At 37.2% G+C, this 23,548-nt stretch overlaps 2 protein-coding genes across 7 annotated transcripts; one reads left to right on the top strand and one right to left on the bottom strand.

The window, feature by feature from the left end:
- The first annotated feature begins 1,283 nt into the window (after positions 1 to 1,283).
- On the top strand, positions 1,284 to 4,668 carry LOC121767104 (protein indeterminate-domain 12-like). Its single transcript, XM_042163299.1, has 3 exons — positions 1,284 to 1,867; positions 2,191 to 2,587; positions 3,883 to 4,668. The coding sequence occupies exons 1-3, from the start codon at positions 1,696 to 1,698 to the stop codon at positions 4,499 to 4,501; spliced, it is 1,188 nt and encodes a 395-aa protein (XP_042019233.1). The 5' UTR covers positions 1,284 to 1,695; the 3' UTR covers positions 4,502 to 4,668.
- A 1,349-nt stretch (positions 4,669 to 6,017) lies between these two features.
- LOC121792944 (zinc finger MYM-type protein 1-like) lies at positions 6,018 to 22,558 on the bottom strand. Of its 6 annotated transcripts, none has more exons than XR_006048966.1 (16): positions 17,209 to 17,332; positions 17,001 to 17,078; positions 16,453 to 16,536; positions 15,878 to 16,051; positions 14,929 to 14,997; positions 14,705 to 14,831; positions 13,787 to 13,886; positions 13,543 to 13,659; positions 12,932 to 13,051; positions 12,806 to 12,824; positions 10,947 to 11,028; positions 10,521 to 10,816; positions 9,437 to 9,552; positions 9,239 to 9,332; positions 8,166 to 8,345; positions 6,018 to 6,237 (listed from the first exon to the last, which is right to left on the bottom strand). XR_006048966.1 is itself a non-coding variant. In XM_042191088.1 (15 exons), the coding sequence occupies exons 1-15, from the start codon at positions 17,296 to 17,298 to the stop codon at positions 8,277 to 8,279; spliced, it is 1,635 nt and encodes a 544-aa protein (XP_042047022.1). In that variant the 5' UTR covers positions 17,299 to 17,332; the 3' UTR covers positions 7,965 to 8,276. The 6 variants fall into 6 exon arrangements, 3 of the variants coding, with proteins under 3 accessions (XP_042047022.1, XP_042047020.1, XP_042047021.1); XR_006048968.1 differs by having other exon boundaries at positions 13,787 to 13,859; XR_006048967.1 differs by lacking the exon at positions 6,018 to 6,237 and adding an exon at positions 6,246 to 7,431.
- Between the last annotated feature and the right edge of the window lie 990 nt (positions 22,559 to 23,548).

Here is a 23,548-nt window from a genome sequence, read left to right as displayed (position 1 = left end):
ATTTATAATAGGATGAACATTAACTTTTTATGTTGTTATTTTCAAATTTTAGTTAATTATATAGTATTATGGATGGTTGTTTAATAACCTATATTATTCTATTTTATTCTTTGTTCCATTAGATTATAGGAGTATATGTCAATCAATTATTATCTGGTTACATTTATAAATCATTTTTTTCTACAAATATGATGGTGGCACCAAAAAGTATGAAACAGATGATCTTATCTCTCGTTGTTTATATGTTTTTTTTAAGAGAGATTTCGTTGTTTATATGCTTTAATTTATGAAATTTCTAATGATGTATATATGAATAAGGTCAATTGGGCTCCATACAATATTTACATATATTTCTTTGTGTACAATAATGAATCAACTTTCCTACATAGAAGACTAATTGAAATTATCACAAGGAAAAGTCTAGTACTAATTAATATAATCACGCAATTATGGCAAAATCATTCTAGCTTTTATCCCAACAAGACTAATAATGGAAAACATATCACAATTACAACTTTAAGAGTAAGAATTAATAATTACTCATCAATGTTATATCCTTTGATAAATTACAAGAGCTTTCTGTCTCCCATTGACATACACTTATATACTAGTAGTACATGATACATAAATTTTAGTGTGTGTAAATCATAAAAAACATGAGCTTATGATAATTTAATTATGAAAGCATGGCCATAGGCTACAAAAAAGTGGGCATATATATCAACTATTACACTTTCCCTTTAGCCTTTAAGCTTTAGCCTTTTGGCTTTGCCACCATTTTCCATAATACTTATCTTTTTAAGCTTCTCAATTTTCTTTCTTATAAACAATCCCTCCTTTTAATACATTGAATTTCATTTCAATAAAACTTTTAGGAGTTTGGGTGTTTTATAACAGGAAGAGTGACAAAAAAAGTACCCATGTCAGACCTCTAATTTTACGTAAAACAATTAATTAAAAAGAATATATGTTGATTCAATAATATTCATATTCACCACTGTCACTCTCTCAAACACACACACATACTTTACTTTGCAGAATTCTTGCCTTTTCTGGTTTTTTGTGCCATTAAATATCTGGGATTTGTGTTATATTTTTTTTTAGTTGGCCGTTTTTTTCTTGTCCAAATCTGCCACTGTAATAATAAAAACACACATTCTTGTATACTATTTCTACCTACTGACAACTTTACAAAATACTACTACTATTATACAAGCTTACTTTATCACTTATATATATATATATATATATATATTCTTCGATACCTTCCAAAGAGAGGAGATATCAATTGATACAATTTCAAGAGAGAGAGAGAGAGATAGGGAGATATTTGAATTGTGCAGAAGAAAAATACAGTACTAGGAGAAGAAGGAACCAAAATTAGATAGTTTAAGACAGTGATTCAGAGTGTTAGATTCTACTATTAGTTTTTGTTTTCAATTTTGTTTGTCTTCTTTCCATACTTAACAAAATATTTATGTGAATTCATCGATAATATATGACTCCTCAGCTGCATTAAATTTCCAGGTGGGATTTAGCTCTTTCATGACTAGGGCTTTAATGAGGGTTTGTTAGAGGAGCTTATCTCCACTCACAAAATAACAAAAAAAATTTCTTTAAATCTCAATATTTTTCTTCTTTTTTTGTCACAATTCAACTAAATTATTCGTCTCCCTCCGCCCACCAAAAATAGCAATGTTTCCGATGGCGATTCCGAGTTCAAGCGAAAACGGCAGCTGTTCTAGGGTTAATCGCGATATCGGCACCTTAAATTCAATGCTGCCTAATTCCACCACCATCGCCGCCGCCGCCACCACCACCCCTCCAATCAAGCCCAAGAAGAAGAGAAACCTACCCGGAAACCCCGGTAAGTAACTCGCACACGCGCGCGCACACACACGTGTATCTGTGTGTTTTTCTCATTTGTAAATAATCGGCCGTTCAGTTGTCATGTTTACTATTTTAGCCTATCGCATATAGTATTTCCTAAAACTATTTTTTTAGTGTTTTTTTATAAATTTTTTATATTCGTCCAAATTTAACATAAATTACTATGTAACGCCCCCATTAATAATCTAAATTATTTAAAAATATAGTTTTAAATAAAATGTAGCAAACATAGCCCTACCAATACTATTTTTTGCGTCCGCCTCCGATCTTATCTAACGAACTGAACGCCCGTGCGTGCAGATCCCGACGCAGAGGTGATCGCGCTGTCGCCCAAAACCCTAATGACGGCGAACAGGTTCGTGTGCGAGATCTGCAACAAGGGTTTCCAGAGGGATCAGAATCTTCAGCTGCACAGGAGGGGCCACAATCTGCCGTGGAAGCTGAAGCAGAGGAGCACGAAGGAGGCTCGCAAGAGGGCGTATGTCTGCCCGGAGCCATCGTGCCTCCACCACCACCCGTCCCGTGCGCTGGGGGACCTCACGGGGATCAAGAAGCACTACTGCCGGAAGCACGGCGAGAAGAAATGGAAATGCGAGAAATGCTCGAAGATCTACGCCGTGCAGTCGGATTGGAAAGCTCACTCGAAGACCTGCGGGACTCGAGAGTATCGATGTGACTGTGGAACCCTCTTCTCCAGGTAAATTCATTTGTCTCTAGTAGAAAAATCATGAAGTTTGATTAAATTCTTGTTATTTATGCAAATCTGTGCAATTTGGATTCGTATCTGCTAGAAAAATCATGAAGTTTGATTAAATTCTTGTTATTTGTGCAAATTTGTGTGGTTTGGATTTGTTCATGCAAAAAAAACTTTTGGTTAAATTTAAAACAATAGTAGCGTTACCGTCACTGAATTAAATGATGTCGTCTATTTATTCAGAAAAATGTGTCATTTGGTGAAAATTATCATCAGATGTAGACGGACAGATCTAAACTTCATGATTTTTTTATTGATCTTTAAAGTTGCCGGACAGATCATAATTTAATCATATTCAATGGTTTTTCCGATGAATTTTTTCCCCAAAATGATGATTAATTAATCCCATTTTCATTTCTTTGAAAGATTCGATTTTTTAAAGTGGGTTTTGTTGTTTTAGTTATACTATAAGCATATGATGGCCAATGTGTATGATTGTGTTCTAAATAAATCGATGCTAATTTGCAAGAAATTTGTTTTTGGGAGTTTTGAAATGTGGGACAGTGGAAAACCTGCATTTGCATGCAAATGTCTGTTTCTTCTTTCTCAACTTTTGCTAATTGAGTGTACTATAAAAAGGAGTCTAAAAAACAATGATGGCTGTCTCAGCAATTGTTCTAAAAGAAAGTTATGGAAGATTGAATACTTTTGTTGATACAATCCCTGCAAAATTTCTCACTATTTACTGACAGAAGCTGTAATAATTTTGTAGACTATGATCATAAAAAACCTTGTGTTGTGTTATTTTTGAAATTTTATGAGCTGCACATGCACTGGCTACTGTGTATGTGCGTGTGTGTGCATGAACAAGCTCTATTTTCAAGAACCTTTAGTGCATGCACATCCATCTCTCTCTCACACTCACTTTGGGGCTCACAAGCTCAGAAAAAACCATCTACATTTTCTTGTATGCTTTTGTTTTGAAAGTTTGTAATGACCCACAAGACTAATTGGTCCCATATAGTCATTATTAAAGTGGTTTGTGCCTTTCTACACTCACCCCCACATTTCACATGTTTAATTTCATTTAATTGTATATGATTTAATACCCTCTTTCAATTGATATTTTAGCCTTGTTTTGTGTTTAATCAATTGGGTGAAAGAATTTATCACTACCCAATTTGATTATTTCATTACTTTCTTGTTTGTGCAAGTAATTGGAAATGATCATGCCATACTATTTCTCTTTTTACTAAATTTATGTACTAATATATTTCTTTTTTTTTACTTTGGTGTAGGAAGGATAGCTTCATCACCCACAGGGCATTTTGTGATGCATTGGCTGAAGAAAGTGCAAGGCTCTCAGCTGTCACAAACTCAATCTTGGACCCAGACTCAATCTTGGCACCAAACCCTAACTTCGCCCCGGCCCCCGCCCCCGTCCCTGCCCCTGCCGCCACCCAACCCTACCTCTTCACCACCCCAAACATCCTCTCCTTCTCCCCCGGCCACCACCGCCAATTCGGCCAGTCGTGGGGGCCTCAGCCCCCCCAAATCCCCATGGACCTCTCCCATGCTGAGCAAACCCTAGCCCCACTCTACCAAGGCATGGGGAGTGCCGCGATGTCTGCCACCGCGCTCCTCCAGAGGGCGGCCGCGGTGGGGCCAGCCCACGTGGGGTCCTCCAGCATGGCAGGACTGGACATGGCGTGGCAGAGGGGGGGCGGCGGCGGCGACGTATTGACCAGGGACTTCCTCGGCCTCACCGGCGGCGGAAGCAGCAGCGGCGGCGGAGGGGGCGGAGGTAGGGAGGAGCTGCTGCCGCTGGTGAAGCTGTCGGCGTTTGAGAGGGATCACAGCTATGTGAATGTGATGAAGCAGCATGGATATGGGTTCAGCGGGTGGGGAAACTGCTAGAGAGAGAGAGGGGAAAGTGCTTTATTTAGTACAACCCAATAAAGAGGGAGGCAAAAGGGCCTAATGGTTTTTGAACAATGTTTTATTTGGTTTTTGTTTTTTGCTTGGACGTTTTTGGATTATCTATTACTGAGACTAATCAATCAAATGCGGGTTTCATAAGTTGATTACTTTCTTACTCCTATTTTTGAAAGTTGAAGTTGTTTGATGTGAAAACATGCACTAGAGTAGCACTACTATTTTTTTATTTTTGTGGTTTACATCTACCGTCTAAAATGGTAAATTAATTAGAGGTATTAACACTTAATTTTGGTTTATGTTAAGAAATGTTATAGTACTCCTATAGATGTTAGTGGGACTTTTGAAGTCACTAATTAATTAAGGACACGTAGTAAAATTGAAATTTTGTGATGGGTATGTTGCACGTAACTGCACAGTCTGCACTTGAGATTTTGTATCCCACTTTTGGTGACGTTTAATTTGAATTTAACAGTTGTTGATAAACCGAACTAGCGGGGTTGATTAAATCATGATTCGAACTTTGGGCTTCTTGCCATAAAATAATTACTACCCTCTATGTCCAATAATAATATGGGTATATGATATTGCACGGGAATTAAGAGAGATGAGGAGAATGATGGTTAAGATAGTGTTAGTGGATAGTGGAACTCACCTTATTACTAGTATTTTGGTGGTAGTATATATTGTAAATAACTTAGAGGTAATTAATTGGGATAAGTTTTCATAAATAGAAATGCCTATATTTTTATAGGACGGATGAAAATGAAAAGTGCATATATTTTTAGGAAACGAAGAGAGCATAATAGAGTATTAAATTTGAGTTATTTTAAACGAAATGCGGCACTCTATATCGGTATTTTGAATAATAAATTTACTTGAGTAGCTTCATTTTGTGTGAGTATTAAGTAGTAGGCTTCAATTTCAAGGTACTGCTCGTCTGCTCCCTTTATCCGATGTAGTTGAGTTATATTCATTTTGGGATTGTCCCAAGTTTAGTAACTCATTTCTTTTTTTAATAAAAAAGTCTTATCTTCTCTCATATTTTACTTTCTCTCCCTCTCTCTTACGTTATTCTCTCATACCTTAATTTCTTTAACCTTTAACCTTTAAAACCTTAATTTCTTAATTTCCATGTCCAGAATAAATATCTCAACTAACTTGGAACAGAGGAAGTACTACTATACTTGGAGTAGCTTCCTCTTGTGATAGAGAAAAAAATGATTGGAGTATTATTAAAAGAGAACATAAATTTAAGAAAGAGATGGACTAAATGAATAAAAAACAGAGCTATCAGTTGTGGACAGAGGTAACATTATTTTGAAATCACTCGACATTAACATCCATGAACAAAAATACACCATAGAACAAAATTGGTTTAAAAAAAGAAATTAACATTTAAATATGATTTTAAAGATGTAGAAAAGTGTTAGAGACCATGAGAGAAAAAAAAGCAGGAAAAGTATTTTTAAAGAAGAGGCAGTAGTAAAACCTGGTGTAAGCGTGAAGGCAAAAAAGCAACTATGTTGATGCTGGTGGTGGTGTATGTGTTTCTGTGCTGGGCTCTAGTGGTGGTCCGGCAATTAAAAAAGATAACATCATTCATTCATTAATGTCAACGCTTACCAAAAAGATACATCATTCATTCATCAATTTTAAAACTTTGGATTATCTCTTTTCCCTCTGTTTCTGTGCTTATGCATCTTCTTTTCCCTCTACTGTTGAAAATGATATAAAACAAAAGAGATTAGCATAAAAATACAATGCAATTCAATAGACAGTTTTAATGTCAAACTAACAAGACAGTTTTTTCACATCATTTCACTTATTTTACTGAGTATTTCTCTCTCTTATGTGCACACCTCACACGCACTCTGACATGGGACATTTCAAATTGCTTCCGTATTTTTGTACCAACTTCTTCATCTTCAAGTTCGATGAAGAAGTTGGTACACAGATATGAAAGCAATTTGAAAGGTCATGTGCCACAGAGTGCATGTGCACATGGGAGTGAAAGAAATAGTCGCTTTTACCCTTTCTAGGGCTCAGGTGCAAAATTGGAAAATAAGGACTTATTTTTAGTATTTTTCATTTTCCAATACTTGTGGCGATATTTTCATTTTTCCACGGACTAATTTCGAAGTTCACTCTTATCTTTTATCACTATTTTGAGAAGCTAAAGGAATCATAAATAAAGTAAATGATAAAATAGAATAAACATGCATCTTTTATTAGTGTAATTTGAGGGCATACCAGAAGAATAAACTTTTCTCACAAAGAAAGCACAAGGTGTCATGTTTTGGGCAAGGATAAGGACATGAGCTTTATAGAGGTATATTCAAAACCCAAGTGTTGAGAAAAAGATGATGAATTTAAGTAAAAGTTCACAGTAACAATAATTCCTTTAGCTTTAAGAGGAATATACAAAGTAATTAAGAAAAGATAAGCAGTAAGCATATGGAATGGACCCAAAGAATATATATTTATATGTGTGTGTATCAAAGATATACTAAGCTACTTTGGTATATCCAAAGCTTTTAGAAAGTAGGGTGAAATAAGTTGCAGGTTAAGGTACCAATACATATCGGTTGCCTCAGTAGAGAAAGGATACATTCTCTTTCTATCTTGCTATGTTATGTTATGCAGCAGAACAGGACAAAAACTAAAGCTTCTATTCCATTCTCTCTCTAGAAGTTGCATATGTCATGTTTCATAAGGGAATCTCATCTCCACAGGCCTACCTTTTATTCCTTTTCTTCTTTCTTCCAAAGCAAATAATTACTAAACCTTCTTTCATTTTGTTTTATTATCTTTTCCCATCTACTGCAAATCCCCATGCAGAATCCTCCACACAACATTTGAGTGTCACCGCGGCAATGAATAAAGAGTAAGGCAAAGATATCTCAGCCCAACTTCAAAATTATGTTACTATCAGTTTTTGGCTCCACACATAACGGTTTCAAGATATTCATATTCTCATAGCTTTCAGGATTCACATAAGTCGATAAAGTGTAAAGCGAACGATTCTTGAGCTAATAAGCTGATCACCTAGCTAGCAAATTCCCAAGAGAACTAAAAATATCTAGCACCTATTGTATAAAATACTTAGCACATGAATACTAGATGGACATGTCAATAAGATGTGAATAGGCCTTAAGAGGTTGGTCAAGAGGTAATAGGCATAGTTAAGCGAGGCCAGTAATTACATTCAAATGCAAACACAAATGCAATCATCACAACTTTCAAAAATAAGTGCAGTTGTCTATTTTTACTACAGTGAAGACATTATTGACCTAATTATTAGTTAATCTTTAAACCCTCTTTAGCTTTTTACTTCCACTTCATGCTTTAGTCTTTATAGTATGTCATTGATCGTCATTGATAGCTTTTAATTATGGAGTCCACTTAACTTTTTTTTGTCTTCACAGAATAATCTCATTACTTGGTCAAAGAACTTGAGGTGTCACTTGGTGAGTGCAGAAAAATATAAGTTAGAACCACAGTACATACATGTGAATTTTCTTAGACAAGACATGCTAATTTGTTCTACAACTAACTCATTGCACCAAATATTATATTAGCTATCATTACATAGGCTGAGCTGAATATACTAGTAATAGGTAAAACATGGTGTAAATTGACTCACATGTATAATCTGAAACCAAGATGGCACTCTTTCGTCTTTCCAATTTGGCATGTTTCGCAAGTCAAGACTATAAATAATCAACAGTGTCTGAACATTATCGGTCAGTCATTCCTACTGCAGCGATGGTTTTGGCCCATCAAGATTAACTCCCAGATATTGGACCAGCACATTATTGAATGCCTGTTAGAAGAAAGAACCCAATAAGGACAGTGTCTGATGCCACTCATAGAAATACCTTACTCGGACTAAATGTCCTTTAAACAATAAATAATTGACATTTGCAGCTAAATATGTGAACATGCAAGCATTTTTGCTATATCGGCGTGCTTATGCATCAATGTAAGCAAAAAAGTGAAAGGCGGTAGGGGGGAAAAGGTATGCAAGATAAGGTGCCTGAATGAGACATTTGATCTGAGTGAAATATGTGTGCCCAAAATTATAATCAAAGCAAGGATTAAAATTTTAGGGCCTTAGGTCACATGGACCATGATATATCATATACATAAGACAAATTAAAATATGGAAAGCTTATCCTCAATGGTGGTATTTTAAGATTCTATCATCATAAACATTATAGGGACCACTGCCAGAAACTCCTTCATTGCATTTGGCATAACAAATTTGCAAGCATCCAATCTACATTTTCTTCATTAAATCAGTGATCAGCATTTTGAGATAAAAATATAAAATAAAACATGATCTAACAGAGAAGTCAATTCATCCAATAAGTGATCTTGCCTTAATACGCGAGAGCAACATAAAATTGTTATGATGCATGAAGCAAGACGTCATGTAGTGACAGAAGTAGAATAGCTTCCTTCGAGGCAAAAAATAATTGTTATCTGAATTCTTTTTTCGGAAGAGGTTGACCAAAATACAATGATTTCTGAGTGTATCAGGCAAACTGCTAGTCCAATCTTTACATGACTTAGGAAAGCTTTAGAAGGACGAAGAATGATGGGATATACATATATATAATGAAAAACGAACTTCTTAAACTTCTTCGATGGTTCAACCCCTTCAAAGATGGCAACAGAGTAACTATTACACAAACTTAAAGATTAATAAGGTACCTGGCATGCAAAAGACTCTTTCCCATTCAAAAGAGCATCCATGGCAGAGAACTGGTTATCAAACACGCTATAGAACTTTTGGTAAAACTGACTCCTAAAATTATAAAAATGTAAATAATTAAGACTCAATTAGATATCCTAGATTTCATGAAGCACATGAAGCCACCATACGAATTAAGAAAAGAGATCAATACGCACCGCTCATCCGGAGCAATCCTTTGATCCATCTGCTCGAATTTCCTGGTAAGGACTTCAACTCCTACAGGGGAGAGCGCATGCAATACAAAAGCCTCCAATGTCCTTGGAAAATTGTGCTGAAAATGCAAAGTTGGTAGCTTAGAACCAGAAAGATGAAAGGGAAAAAATGTAGAGAATAAGGTATTGATCGGCAAAAGAATGACCATAGCGGGTTAGGAAGCAGAACATTTCTGAAGTGGAAAGAGCGTGAGCAACGCAAACATTATATCAACAAAACTAAATGTCCAGTAAATACAGCAAGAGTGAATAAACAAACAAACAAAATGGTTCTGGGACAAAACTAAAATTGACAAATACAGCATCAATCAGCAAAAAGAATTAATATAATATGGTGATTGGTGACAAATTCTGCGTAAAAAACGACATAGAGCAACCCATACAACAGCTTACATATAAATGCTCAATAAAACAGCAACTCTTGACAAGCAAACAAAATGGTTCTGGGCCAAAAAGTGAGAATAATAAATACAGAACAGAAGAAAACAAAAGAGCCAACACATCCAGTTTTGCCTAACAATCCTGAAATGAAGCACTTAATTGCCTGGAGGTATATTTTTACTCAATAGCATATATTGCCAAAGAAAAGGTTCCAGCTACTGAAAATTTGATATTGACTGCTGTTTCTGAAAGCCACAATCCACACATCACCACCAGACACATGAGTCATACAGTATCATTACCTGGATATCATCGTCATAAAGAACATATCTCAAGCTATCGATGTCATTTGCCTTATGATGACAATGATTTAAACAACTTTAAAAAATTATCTGTGGACACAATTGGTTGGTTTCAATGCAAAACCCACATTATTTATTTATTTCAACTTAAGATTCCACTGTTAAGCATTTGATGTTGAGGCATGGGTAAAATTCAAATGCATCTCCAATCTCATTGGAAATAAAGAAGAGGGAAAGCAGATATAGTAAAGAAAATCTTATCGGGTAATGAGTATTCATTTGCTTTAGTTTGTTATATCTCTAGAAGGAGGAAATGTACGATTTGAATTGGAATAGAAACTTACTGCCATGGTGAGAAAGACAATTTGAAAGACATGTGGTTCTAGGTTCCAAACGGTATTAGCAATTGGATCATCTTCTAAGTTATGTAAATTTGCTTTATCCAATTTCTTCACGACTTCCTCTCTACAGGCAGACTGGTCTGCCGCGATGTTGTCTGCTGGCTGGCAGTTGATTTGCTCATGGACTAAGGAAATGAGTTCATGAAGAGATCTAAGTTCATGTGGTTCCAGTTCCCGCAATGAAAACCCTGGCTCCAGCTTTTCTTCTCCACCTACTTCTTGATGGTTCAAATTCAAATCTGCATGATTTTCACAGTTTGTTCCCAAAATAAATAACCCATATGTATCTAAATTTGCTTGTCAAGTTAAAATAACTGAATAAAAATGAGATCACAATCTGCAAGGAGTAAGCAGAATTATAATTGTAACCTGCATTTTCATTACTAGACTGGCCACTTGCACTAATCATATGGTTCACCTTCGAAGTTGAAGGCATAGAGAGCATTCGATCCTGTCCTTATCAAAATTGAAAATACAAATTAGGGTACATTTATGCCAAATCCTTCAATTGCGCAGGAAGCACAACTGAACTAGGGGAAATTGGTAAAGAAGATATTTAATGTGGCATTTCTTTCCCCATAATAGAATGGCAGTAATCAAGTAAGTGAATTGAGATTCGAGTTCGGCATCTAAATTCCAAGTAGTGATTATCATATGGCTAGATATGATTTTGTAAAATCTGACTTAACTTAATTACATGAGATAATAAATATACTTGTGATAACATGTGATCTCTATGTAAAATTCATCTTACAAGATCCAAAGCGGAGAAAGACCAACAATTGCTATCAGTTATGCTAAACATATCTCTAGATTCTCTACATGATTCTTTACATGTCACCTGTAAGGTGGAATGAAAAAGGAGCTAGACCTTTCCTGTGACATTCCAAGTTCATAAAGGAAATGTATATTCTCCAGATTAAGTCAAGGCAGTAGCAAAGAGTGCAGATAACGTGGATGGTCATTGTTCACACATTATGTTGGTCCTTTTGGTGGAATATATGAGAATGTTTGAAGAAGTTGAAGAATCACAGCATAATGTATAGACTTATTTAAGCTCAAAGTAGACAATGGAGATTAATGTATTAGAATTGATCCTTTTTCTGTTCCAAGATAACAAATTGAGGATTTTTCTAGTGGGCTACATTATTGGATCTTAATGTTTTAATATTAATAATTTATGTTTTGTCTTTGAAGTAACTAAGAAGTCCAAAGTGTGGGGGCTTGTAACTGCATCAGAACTATGTCAAAAACAAGAAGGACGATGTTATCCATGGAAGTTTTTAAATCTTATTTACAATTGAACTCTGGAAATTAGATAATATCCGTTTTGGCCAGATTCAATTTCCTATACGAACAGGTATTTAGTGGTAGGCCATGAGTTTGATATGGGATGAATGTATGCAATTCTTGGCTACCAAAATGGGAAAAAATGGAAGAAAGTCCAACTCTTCTTATCTGGGCTACCAAACAGGTACATAGAGGATCAATTCTCCTTGCAAGAATTAAGTTCATCTATAAGATAAGATTTGAACCTCAAAAGATGCCATTAACAAAATTTTCATAAATTCTCATCTTAAAAAAACTGCACTTTCCAGTGTTCCCTAAACATTCTCCAAGAATTCCTTTTGTTGCTAAAATATTTTATTCTACTCCAGCCATGTGTGCCAGCAGAAAAAAAAAGACACTGCCTAGGACAAGTTAATTCCCATGACAAATTGACAATGCCCATACATTTCTCAAATGTTGTACATATGGTCTTGAATTGAGTGTTTTAGAAACGCTATATGATGATATCTCAACCTAACTTGCAATATTTCTAGACCTTTAAGATATGTTCACCAGATTCTCCCCATGTGACATTTATTCAGACTATGCTATCTATATACAGGAGTTGGTAGGTCTTCTGTTTTAGTAGCATTTCACTTACAAAGACAGTGTTATTATAACAAATATTCCCATCACGTAATGTGCCTCAGAAATTATGCATTTGATGTTTAATAGATACTCATTAGAAGTTTGGTGATGTTTGAAATGATTTTCTATATGAATATATACTGACCCAATAAAGAGAGCCGGATATTTTCACAGATTTATGAACCTAAAAACGGCCAGCACACAGAGAGATTGCATTCTAACAAAACAATCTCTTACGCGGTATAGTAGAAAATATATACGATTATCAATATTACTTCACGAGCAACAGATCAGGATGACGCGTTGCTTACCATTTCTTTGTCAGTTAATCTTGGAATTAAGATTCAATAGCAGCCAAACATGCAAAGGAGAGAAAAGTAAGCTTGTTTCTGATAAATGGAAGCACACCCAAAACAGATGTGGACAAGACATCATACCTTTTTAATATTCTACGTAGATAGTAAGCATCCATGTGTTCTGGCATGCCAGACATCATGTCAGACTGCCACCAGAAATTGACAGCTATAGTTAAATCTTCACTGTCCACTTGGTGGAACCTAGAATACGAATTAGAAAGCACCTTTGAATTGCTAGTAAAGTAATTATTCATTCATATGTCGACACATGATTCCTAGCACTACTTGCCTGGTTATATGTAACTGAGGCACGTACGACATGTGAACGTAAGAAAATCCAGTTCAATAATTTATTGTACAACTAATTTTCTTACAAATCGATATTTCCCCACAGAAATCAACCAAAAATGCTCCATTTAACATGCTATTTTCAATTTTTGATACGCTATGTTAACCTCTTTAAAATTCATTAATTCAACCCAATTGGGAATATGTTAACGTACATACTAAGTACTTCCTCAGCCTACAATTAAGTCTTATTAAGACCTTGGTATGCACCCAAGATGGACTCACTCCACGTCAGCAAGCTCAAGTTTCAAGAAGAAACACTTTTTTTCCGGAGACAAAAATTATAAGACGGCGGTCTCTAAATCCAAATTTCAGAGAAAACTTAGCAACAGAGTAAAATATACCATCCTTCAGGAATGAACAATGCATCCCCTGCATGAAGGGTAACCTTCCGAGAGTACTCAGCAATTGACTTTGCCCTTGGATAGAGACTAAAATTGATGTTTTCCAATGGAATGGCGCTGGAAAATTTAAAATTGTTATTGACCATCAAAATTCAGCTGAAATTAATTTACAGGGAAACATTATAAGGTGATAGATTATCAATAATTTGACAGAAAATGTAGTCTCTTAAATGAAAATCAATACCTGTGGTTTGAGGATTCTCCATACACAGGCAATGGATATAAGAAGGGGCATGCGGAAGGGGGCCATAAAACAACTGACAAACATATTGTGAACAGGTCACCTTCATCACAAAAGAGAGTTCAAAATACGTAATCACTCAAGAAAAAACATGCTGATGAATACCGAACAAACAATTACGACAAATTTCAATGTATAAGTGGCAGAAAATATACAGTAGTTCATTTTTATACTCAAATGCAGGGTACAAAAGCATGTACAAGTGTAGATAAATGATATGATACATTACAAAGCACTGACGCTGGATATTAAGTCTCCATCAAACAACTGTGGCCAATTTTTTCTAGTACCCTCCCAATGCCCACATTCCCCAAACAACATAAAACCCAAAATGACATATTAACACACAAGAGGCACAAGACAGTTAAGGACTAAAGTGTACCCTAAGCAAACTCACTAGTTGCTTTGCATTATGCAATTCCTTAGTTCAACGTTAATCTTTTCTTTACCAGTAGAAACAAGGACCATTAGAAACAATTTGATATCATGGACCTCTAAAAGATATCATCTCATATTTGCAATTGGCTATCTAATATTTTACAACCCTAGATGGCAGAAAAACAATGGAAATACATCAAACATAAATGAAGAACACAAAGATGGTCACCCAAAAAAAATCATTAATATACAGCCCATCGATCCCATAAAAGGACAAAAATAAAAGATGGGAAGAAAAGTACTAACAGCCTCAGTGACAGTAGTCAGCAGTACAATCAATAGAAGCTCAATATTGCTAGAATGTTCACTCCATGATGAATGATAGCTTTTATCCTTAAAAGGTCAATACCACCGGCAGTCATTTTTCATAAAGTAGCATGCATGATTAATGACACTGATAAATTTGCTTCTAGACTTCCATACCTTGTTTACATCCTGAAATTATGCATAGAAGATTATGGTGCGGATCATAGTGAGTACTAGATCTACTCTTGGCATTGTTCATCCACAAATTGATAGAAGCCAGAATTTTGTTTTCCAGAAACGCAGGCTGTTGAGATAGGGCATTTACGTTTAACATCCAATCCTTGAAAAGTTATACATGAATTCATACTGAACACAGAAATTCGGAAACGCGACATGCATACCATTTCAATATCATCTTTAAGGCATTCCAGCTGACTCTTTTCTTCATTTTCAGTATTTACAATGGAAACCTGAATCATGAGAAGAATGCTATTATGACTCCCAAAATTTAAATCTTTAGGTGTTGAAAATATAACAAAACAAAGGGACGCTTATCCAATATGGAGCACTAAGAATGCACAAACTCCAAAATTATAGGGAAAAATGTTCTTGTTACAAAGGCATCAATATGTACTAGTAGTTACTTTACCGTATCTAACTGCAGTTTGTGCATGAAAGGCAAGTATTGCGTGTGTTGGAAATTTGAATTTTACAGACAAGATATACAGAGATCCATCAGAAACACCTATCAGTTCACTAAAACCATATATTAGTAATCATAAAACATAATCATATAGGTTATCATTTCACGATTATGTTTTCTACTCAACAAAATTTAATAAATTAAGATGTTCCTTTGATAGTCCACTAGTCATTAAATGTTCCATGTCATGTAACTCATGTTTGAGAATCAAAACTAACCACAGAGGAAGAACCTGAATCACATCATTAGCAGGGATATCAAAATGGCCAAGCTTGTCTAAGTATGTCCCTACATTGCTGATAGAAGGCTAGAGAAAAGTCGCCAAGACCTGAGGTTTCTTCACACAAGCTTTTTCAAAATCCAGTTAATGATATGATTTCCACCAAACATTTTCAGCCAATATAAATTAATATGTCCTTATTCCATACCTTCAATTCCCTACAAAGTGCCAACACATTTAGGACTAAAATATATACATTGTACTATAAGTCAGCTGCCACATTTATAGGTCATTTTGATATCATTCTCTTAATCTATGACATCTATCTTACATATTGTCAAGTTTTTTTCAGCCAAGTTCCTTGGCAAACAAGTTTCTACCCAGTTAATTAACAATCATTGGCATAACTTAGAACTATTATGCAAACCTGGGCTAAATAGATTTGCTTTGGACATTCTTCTCCCGTTGCAAAATCACCTTGTTGGGTAGCAACTTCCGTTGGTTCATGCTTTCTTAATTGAGAAATGGGGTCTTCGCCATCATCCTCACATTGTAGAAGATCTTTGCAGTAACCAACAAAGGTAGAAAACGGCAAAGGAACCTATTGAGAACAGAACTCTTCCATCAACTCAACCATATCACTTAGGTTCACATAGACCTTTAATTAGGGTGTCCACTATAAGGTGGACACGCCCAATAGCCTCGCCCCAGTTTTTTGTCCATAGCCCCAGTTTTTTGTCCATAGCCCCAAAATTCTATTTCCGCCACTATAGTGGACACCTCCAATAGCCCCCAAATTCCAAATACAAAATGCTATTTTTCCATAGCCGCGTCCTCGCCCCGAACGCGGCTATCCCGTGTCCGCCGCCCCCATCGCCCCAAAAAGTTGTCCGCCCACCTTTCCCACTATAGCCGCCCGCCCACCGCCGCCCACCCGCCCCAGACGCGGCTATAGCCGCGTCCACCCCCATAGTGGACGCTCTTAGTAGATCAGGTTTTTACCCTCTCATGGGCTCGAATATCTCCATAAAATACAGGTGCAGATCTGGATAGCATAGCTTCCACAATGGACGATCCCACCAAATCCTATTTTGAGTGTCAACAGTTGTCTCAGATTAAACATACGAAGAAAATAATGTCAAGAACACAAAGCATTCAGCAGTGTAAAGTTAGAGTTCTGAAACTAAAATCTACAAAACTCTCATGTTATCACGGTAATTCATATAACACGTTTGTGAAAACACTCCGCGCAGAGGACACACTCTGAGCTCACAAACAACAGAAAAAGTGTCATTCAAGTAATCAGTGATTGTTTCACTAACATTACCTTCCTCCAATTTACTAAAAATACTGGTGCGCAGGTTTTGATACGCATAATCATTATTATTAGCAAACATTTTGAGTAAAATCCGATTCCAGTCCTATCAGTCTCGATATCATCATACAATCGGAACAGCGCTCTATTATTTAAATTCAAGTAATTCTTATCACAGTCACGTTCTTCGTGCATTTCAACTCACGTTGTGATTCAAACTCGTCCATACGATTACCTGCAAGTAGTCGAGGCCGCCATTCGACACATTCCATCTCGAAAATGCTTTCCACTCCTTGGCACATCCACTGAAGACCTTCCAATTCAAAATACTATCGTCAAAAACGCAAACTAGGAAAGAAGAAAGATCCCTAGAAATACGAGGTATCAATTGTAGTTGCGTGCGCGCGCGCAGGAACTCAGAGCGAGAATAATGAAGTAATTACTGCAGGGACATTTTTCTGTTCAATCTGAGAGGCGAATTCCTCCGGCGACGGAATTTCGTTAATTCGGCGAATTTGCAGAGACTCCTCCATTTATGCAGGCCTGTAGCTGAAGCAGAGAGTGATGACAGAGGTTTTATTATGACATCCAATATAGGCGGCCTCCCCAATAGGCCCGCCCTTTTTTTTTCACGGCCCCAATTTTTTATTCATTGCCCCAAATTTTTGTTTCCGTCATTATAGGCGGACATTTTCAATAGCCTCAAAATTAGATTTATCGGACTAGATGTAATTATAAAAAAACGGTTATAAGTGAAGAAATTAAAATTAAACACTACATTTTCGTCGTATTAAAGTGGGGTAAAATTATACAACGAATATTAATATATTAAACATCATAATAGTGTTCAAACTGCTCCGACACCTCCCCTGCGTGCCCAAACTTCTTCAACCAAATCGGCCTGGAGTGTGGTATGTGTTGTGGTCCTGCGCATATCACTGAAACGTTGGATCAAATATTCATTGCTCCGTGGTACGCCCATCTGGATCGGCGCGGAGGCGAAACCGTTACTTGTACTTGCGCCCTCTTCCGGTGCCCAGCGCTTTGCCGCAAATCCTTCATCTTCTATTATCATATTATGCAATATGATACATGCTAACATAATATTTGCGACATCATCTTCGTGTCAAACTCATACCGGGCACCGTATAATGGCCCATCGCGCTTGGAGGACACCAAAAGCTCGCTCAACATCCTTCCTAGCACCCTCTTGTTTTCCCGCAAAGTATTGTTTCTTCGGTCCTACCGGGTGGCGAATTGTCTTCACGAATACGGGCCACCGAGGTCCGAGGATATATCTCATCGGCCAAATAGTATCCCCTACTGTACTGCGTGTCGTTGGCTAGGAAGTTGATTTCTGGACCCTCGCCCCAGCACTCGTCATTGAAGAGCGACGATGACTGAAGAGCATTGATGTCATTGTTCGAGCCGGCAACACCGAAATACGCATGCCATATGCGCAAGCGGTAGTCAGCAACGGCTTCCAGAATCATCGATGGATGTTTGCTTTTGAATCCAGTTGTGAACTGGTCTTTCCACGCCACCGGGCAGTTCTTCCACTCTCAATGCATGCAATCAATGCTTCCTAACATTCCTGGGAAACCGTGAACCGAACCATGCATATCCAGCAGACTCTGACACTCTGCAAGGGTGGGCTTTCGTAGGAACTCTCCACCAAATATTTCCCGAATCCCCTTACAAAACTGTCTAAGCATCATGAGGCTAGTCGTCTCACCCATCTGTAGGTATTCGTCGAACATATCAGCTGGTCCGGCGTACGCAAGCTGCCGGATTGCAGCGGTGCACTTCTGAAGCGTAGACAGCCCGATCCGGCCAGTACAATCACTCCGGAGGGTGAAGCACCGGTAACGCTCCGCCAATTTCGTCGCTATATGGTTGAAGAGGGGTTGCGACATTCTGAATCGCCGGCGAAAAATCTCAGGTGGATAACGGGGGTTATCCACAAAGTAGTCCGCCATTAGACGCTGGTGTGCTCCGCTATGGTCTCGTCGGATGGTCCGCCGACGAGGAATCGCGCCCTCCGCCGTTCGCGCAGCTTCCTCCTCCTAGGCCTCGTACTGCACCTCTTGGACCAGAGAATTCCTCGCGTCGTTCAATAAATCGTCCATTTCAGATCACAAATTATAGTGAGAGAAAATATGTGTGAGGGAGAGGTGGAATGGTGTGAAAATAATGAGAGGAATGAGGTGTATTTATAGGTAAATTAATTTGAATTAAAAAATAATAATTCGGATGTCCGCCCCGCTATAGGCGCGTCGGGCACCGCCCCGCTATAGGCCGGCGCGCCTGTCGCCCAACCGCCCCTCCATCGCCCCGTTTCCGCCGATGGTGCTTCTGCCCCACTTTTTTCGTCCGCCCCGGGGCGGACGTGCCTCCCACTATAGATAGCCCCGGAATCGCCCCCTCCGAGCCGTCCGCCCCTTTTGCCTATAGTGGATGCTCTTAGTATATGCTTTTGCCCCAAAACAACTTAAAATTTTAAAAAAATACTCCGTACTAATATTAAATAATTGACGTTAAGTTAATTACTCCATAAAACTATTCCACATATTACAGCTATCAGGATGAAGGAAATAAATTTTGAGCATGGCATAAAATTTAATCCTACATTAAAACCGAGTTACACGAATATTGGTGTTGCGGCAAATTAGGTTGAGTGAAGTGGCATATTGTCGTCGGAGGCATTCCAACTGGAGCCATATCTCCATGTCTCACGTATAGTCCACGAGGATCCTGGCTATATGCGTCCTAGTAGTAGTGGGTGATGGCAAATAAGGTGGGAACTGTTGTGCCATATATGTGGCTCAACCAGCGCCGGTCCTGAGGTTCCAAAGACCCGGGGCGAGACTAAAAGTTGAGGCCCTATTTATATATTTTTTCCTTCCATTTTATAATAAGTTTCATCCAACAAATAACTAATAGCATATCAAAAGAAATTCACTTCAAATAATTATTACATATTACCTTCAAAAATTTCTTCTAACATTTCTTGATGCGAAGTCATTGATGATGGTGTTGCTGTCAACCTCGTCTAATAATTTCTTCTCAATACATAAAGTGGCAAGCCCGTTCAGCTGTTGTTGAGACATCGTAGATCTTAAATAATTCTTCAACAGTTTCAACTTTGAAAAGCTTCTTTCTGCCGATGCCACAGTCACAGGCACAGTAAATAATATGCGATAAGCAATTGAGATATTTGGATAAGAATCCATTTTTCTAACATACTCAAAAATGTCCATAGAAGACATTGGCCTTTCCGGCAAACTTAGCTTCAAAACCTTCAACTCAGATATTAGATCATTTACCTCCACATCAGATGTGTCATGCGAAGAGAATGTTTTCGCAAATTTGGTGCAACAATCTTCTAATTCAGTATCATTTAGTGACTTCAAAGTTGTTGAGCTAAGTAAAAACCCAAATATACTTTTGAATGTTTGTAGTTCTTCAAATCTACTTTTCAATGAGGTGTTTGCCATATCAACCACGACCAAGAAGTAATTGACCTCAAAAGCCTTCTCAGCTTGTAGAATTTCTTCATTGGTGTCAATTTCATCAAAATGTTTCTTCCTTTGAGCCTTGCGCTTCACTGAAAATGATGGCTCTACACCCATTTCAGATGCAATACTTTTGGCAATGGTCATACTAGAAGCAAATCCTTCATTCTTGTAATTGTTGAAATAATTCCTCGTGTCTTCAATTTGCTGCAAGGTAGTATCAATGCACATAGATGGTGATTGCAACCTCTTGCTTACAGTATTTACAGCAAATAAAATGTCATACCATATAACCATGCCAAGTATAAACTCAAAGCTACCAAGAGCCTTCAATAAGTTGTTTGCATCAGTCTTATCACTTAGTTCTATATCACTAGCTTGTTGTAACTGAGACAAAGCTGACCTGAGCTGAGGTGCTTGATATCTAATTGCTTGAACACTTTTTATCCTGCTCTCCCAACGAGTATTGGATAATGATTTCACTGTTAAACCTAGAATATGATCAAGCAAAACATTCCATCTTTTAGTAGAACCAGAAAATAATATATATATCCGTTGCACAATTCCAAAAAAGCTAGCTGCTTTAGCACAAGATTTAGCCATATCACAAAGTGTAAGGTTAAGACTATGACAAGCACATGGCATGTATAAAGCTCTTGGATTAATATCAAGCAATCTCCTTTGTACTCCCTGATGTTTTCCTTTCATATTAGAGCCATTGTCATATCCTTGACCCCTAATATCATCAATATCAAAACCAAAGAGCTTGATGGAATCAACCAATACTTTAAACAGCCCTAAACCAGATGTGTCATCCACCTTCATGAAACCCAAAAAGTACTCTTGAATTTTTATTTTGTCATCACACATCTCAACACATCGAACCAATAAAGTCATTTGCTCTTGATGACTCACATCTGGGGTACAATCAAGGATAATAGAGAAATATTTGGCATCTTTAACAACCTTTATGATAGAGTCCGTAATGCTAGAAGTCATAAGATAAATCAGCTCATCTTGAATATTATGACTCAAATAATGATAACGAGTCTCTTTGTTTTGAATACGTCTAAGGTGGTCCTGCATGCCAGGATCAAATTCTGCAATCATCTCAACACAAGCGTAGAAATTACCATTTTGATCATTATAAAGCTGCTCATTAGATCCTCTAAAAGCCAAGCTGCGTTTACCAAGAAACTTCACAATGGCAACTAGTCTTAATAAAACTTGCCTTATGCGTTCTTGCTCCCTCTTGATTTCTTTTTGTATCTCTTTGTCAATTGTTTCATCTTTGCCCATTCTAGCTCTCAGTTCATTCCAAGTATTCATATTGGTGATATGCTCCACACTAGTTTCATGATCTTTCAGTCTGTCAATGATATGCTTCCAATCTCCAAACCCATCATGTGCCAAATAACTTTTGCAACTTCTTGAGTTGAAAATCATACAGCAAAAACAGAACATTTTATCAACATGCTTGGAATAAACTAACCATTTTCTGTCACGCACCTCTCCATTTTTCATTTTCCTAAAGTAGTGGGCATATGAAAAATGTCTTGCGTTGCCATCCTTGGGGAACACAATATTTTCTTCTCTAATAGGACCCTTCTCCACTAATATGTCTCTAGCTTTGTTATCAAGACTATTCCAATTTCTTGGATCATAAATATCCGTGGTATAAACAAATTGTTCATGACTACTAGCAGGTTCTGTAGCAGGCTGGTCATGATCACTTACATAGTTGTCATCATTATCCTGCATCGGGACCTCATCTTCTAAATTAGGATTAGCTTGCTCCTCCACAACAATAAGCGCCAACTCATCTGGGTTTCTGGACGTGCCTGTACTTGTTCTGTTTGAAAAAAATCTGTCCATAGCTCCTCTTTGCGATTCTATCAATTCATCTACTTGCTTCCTCTTTTTCCTTTTTTCACTACCTGATGCATACTTCCTTGTTGACATGATCTTGCTAAAATTTAGAAGAAAAAAAGAACTGATCAAGATCAATTAATCAATCAATCTGTGTTGAAGCCAAAAGACATGAACGTACTAGTACTACATGTCTACTGTCTACATACCTTCTTGACTTCTTGTGTTCCTTGCTGCTTGGTGACTTCTTGTGTTCCTTGCTGCTTGATCGTCCCTCGTCGGAGATGGAGGCGGTGAAGACGGCGTGGCTGGAGATCGAGCGAGAGGGATAGTTGAGGGAGGTGGATGCACCGTATCCTAGGATTTGGGGATATAGGGATTCTATTTTTCAAATTGGGGTTCTTGTGTGAATTTGATGGAAAGTGAGGAATGATTTGAGAGAGGAGAAGCCGACAGTGGGGAGGGAGTACATTGAATTTGGGCCTTCCTCTTTTAAAATTTGAAACGGGCCACAATTTAATTGAATAAGGGCCACCTCAATTAAAATACGTGGGCCATGGCTCAAAAATTTACATATATATATAATATATATATATATATATATATATATATATATATATATATATATATATATATATATACCTGAGGCTGAGGCTAGGGAGGGGCCCTGCAAATTTGGGGGCCCAGGGCGGCCGCTCCACTTGCCCCCCTCAGGTCCGGCCCTGGGCTCAACCTTCCTAATCCATAGCCCGCAAGTAATATTCTGATTAGACACTCTATTATGTTTAGTCGTCGTGATCATGTTGGTAAGCGTCACTCTATAAACGAAAAAAAATGAGAGAAAATTCCCTGAGGCAACCTCCTATAAGGGGTGCACGTTTGGTACTCTCATGTAATATTCATTGGGCTCGATCTTGTTGACTTTCACTTTCTATTGATGCATAGAGTGTGTGCAGTACTTCATCCACTTTCTATAAATAGAGACTTTAAATTACACGAATTTTAATATAAAATTAATAAAATAGGAGTATGGAAAGAAAAAAGTATATTAAAGAAAAATATGTTAAGAGAATGAAGTTTCATATTTCAATTTTTAAGAAAAATATCTAAAATGTAAAAGAGTTTCTATTTTTAAAAGAGGGAGTTAGTTAAACGATCATTTATCAAAGCAATAGAATTAGTGAACTAAAAAAAGGGTAATAATTTTATCAAGTTGGAAACGTTCATTTTACTAATTCCAAAATAAAATACTATCTCAGTAAGAATTATTCTCATTTGTTTGATAGTGAAACATTAAACTACGAATTTCCTACACATTCAATGAAGTCATTATATGACCATATCACACGTTGTTTGAGTCAACATAATTGTGGCATGCATTTTCGCATAAAATAATTAC

The sequence above is a fragment of the Salvia splendens genome, chromosome 2 (assembly GCF_004379255.2).
Source record: "Salvia splendens isolate huo1 chromosome 2, SspV2, whole genome shotgun sequence".
Classification (NCBI taxonomy): domain Eukaryota; kingdom Viridiplantae; phylum Streptophyta; class Magnoliopsida; order Lamiales; family Lamiaceae; genus Salvia; species Salvia splendens.
This window is presented reverse-complemented; position numbering and strand designations above follow the sequence as displayed.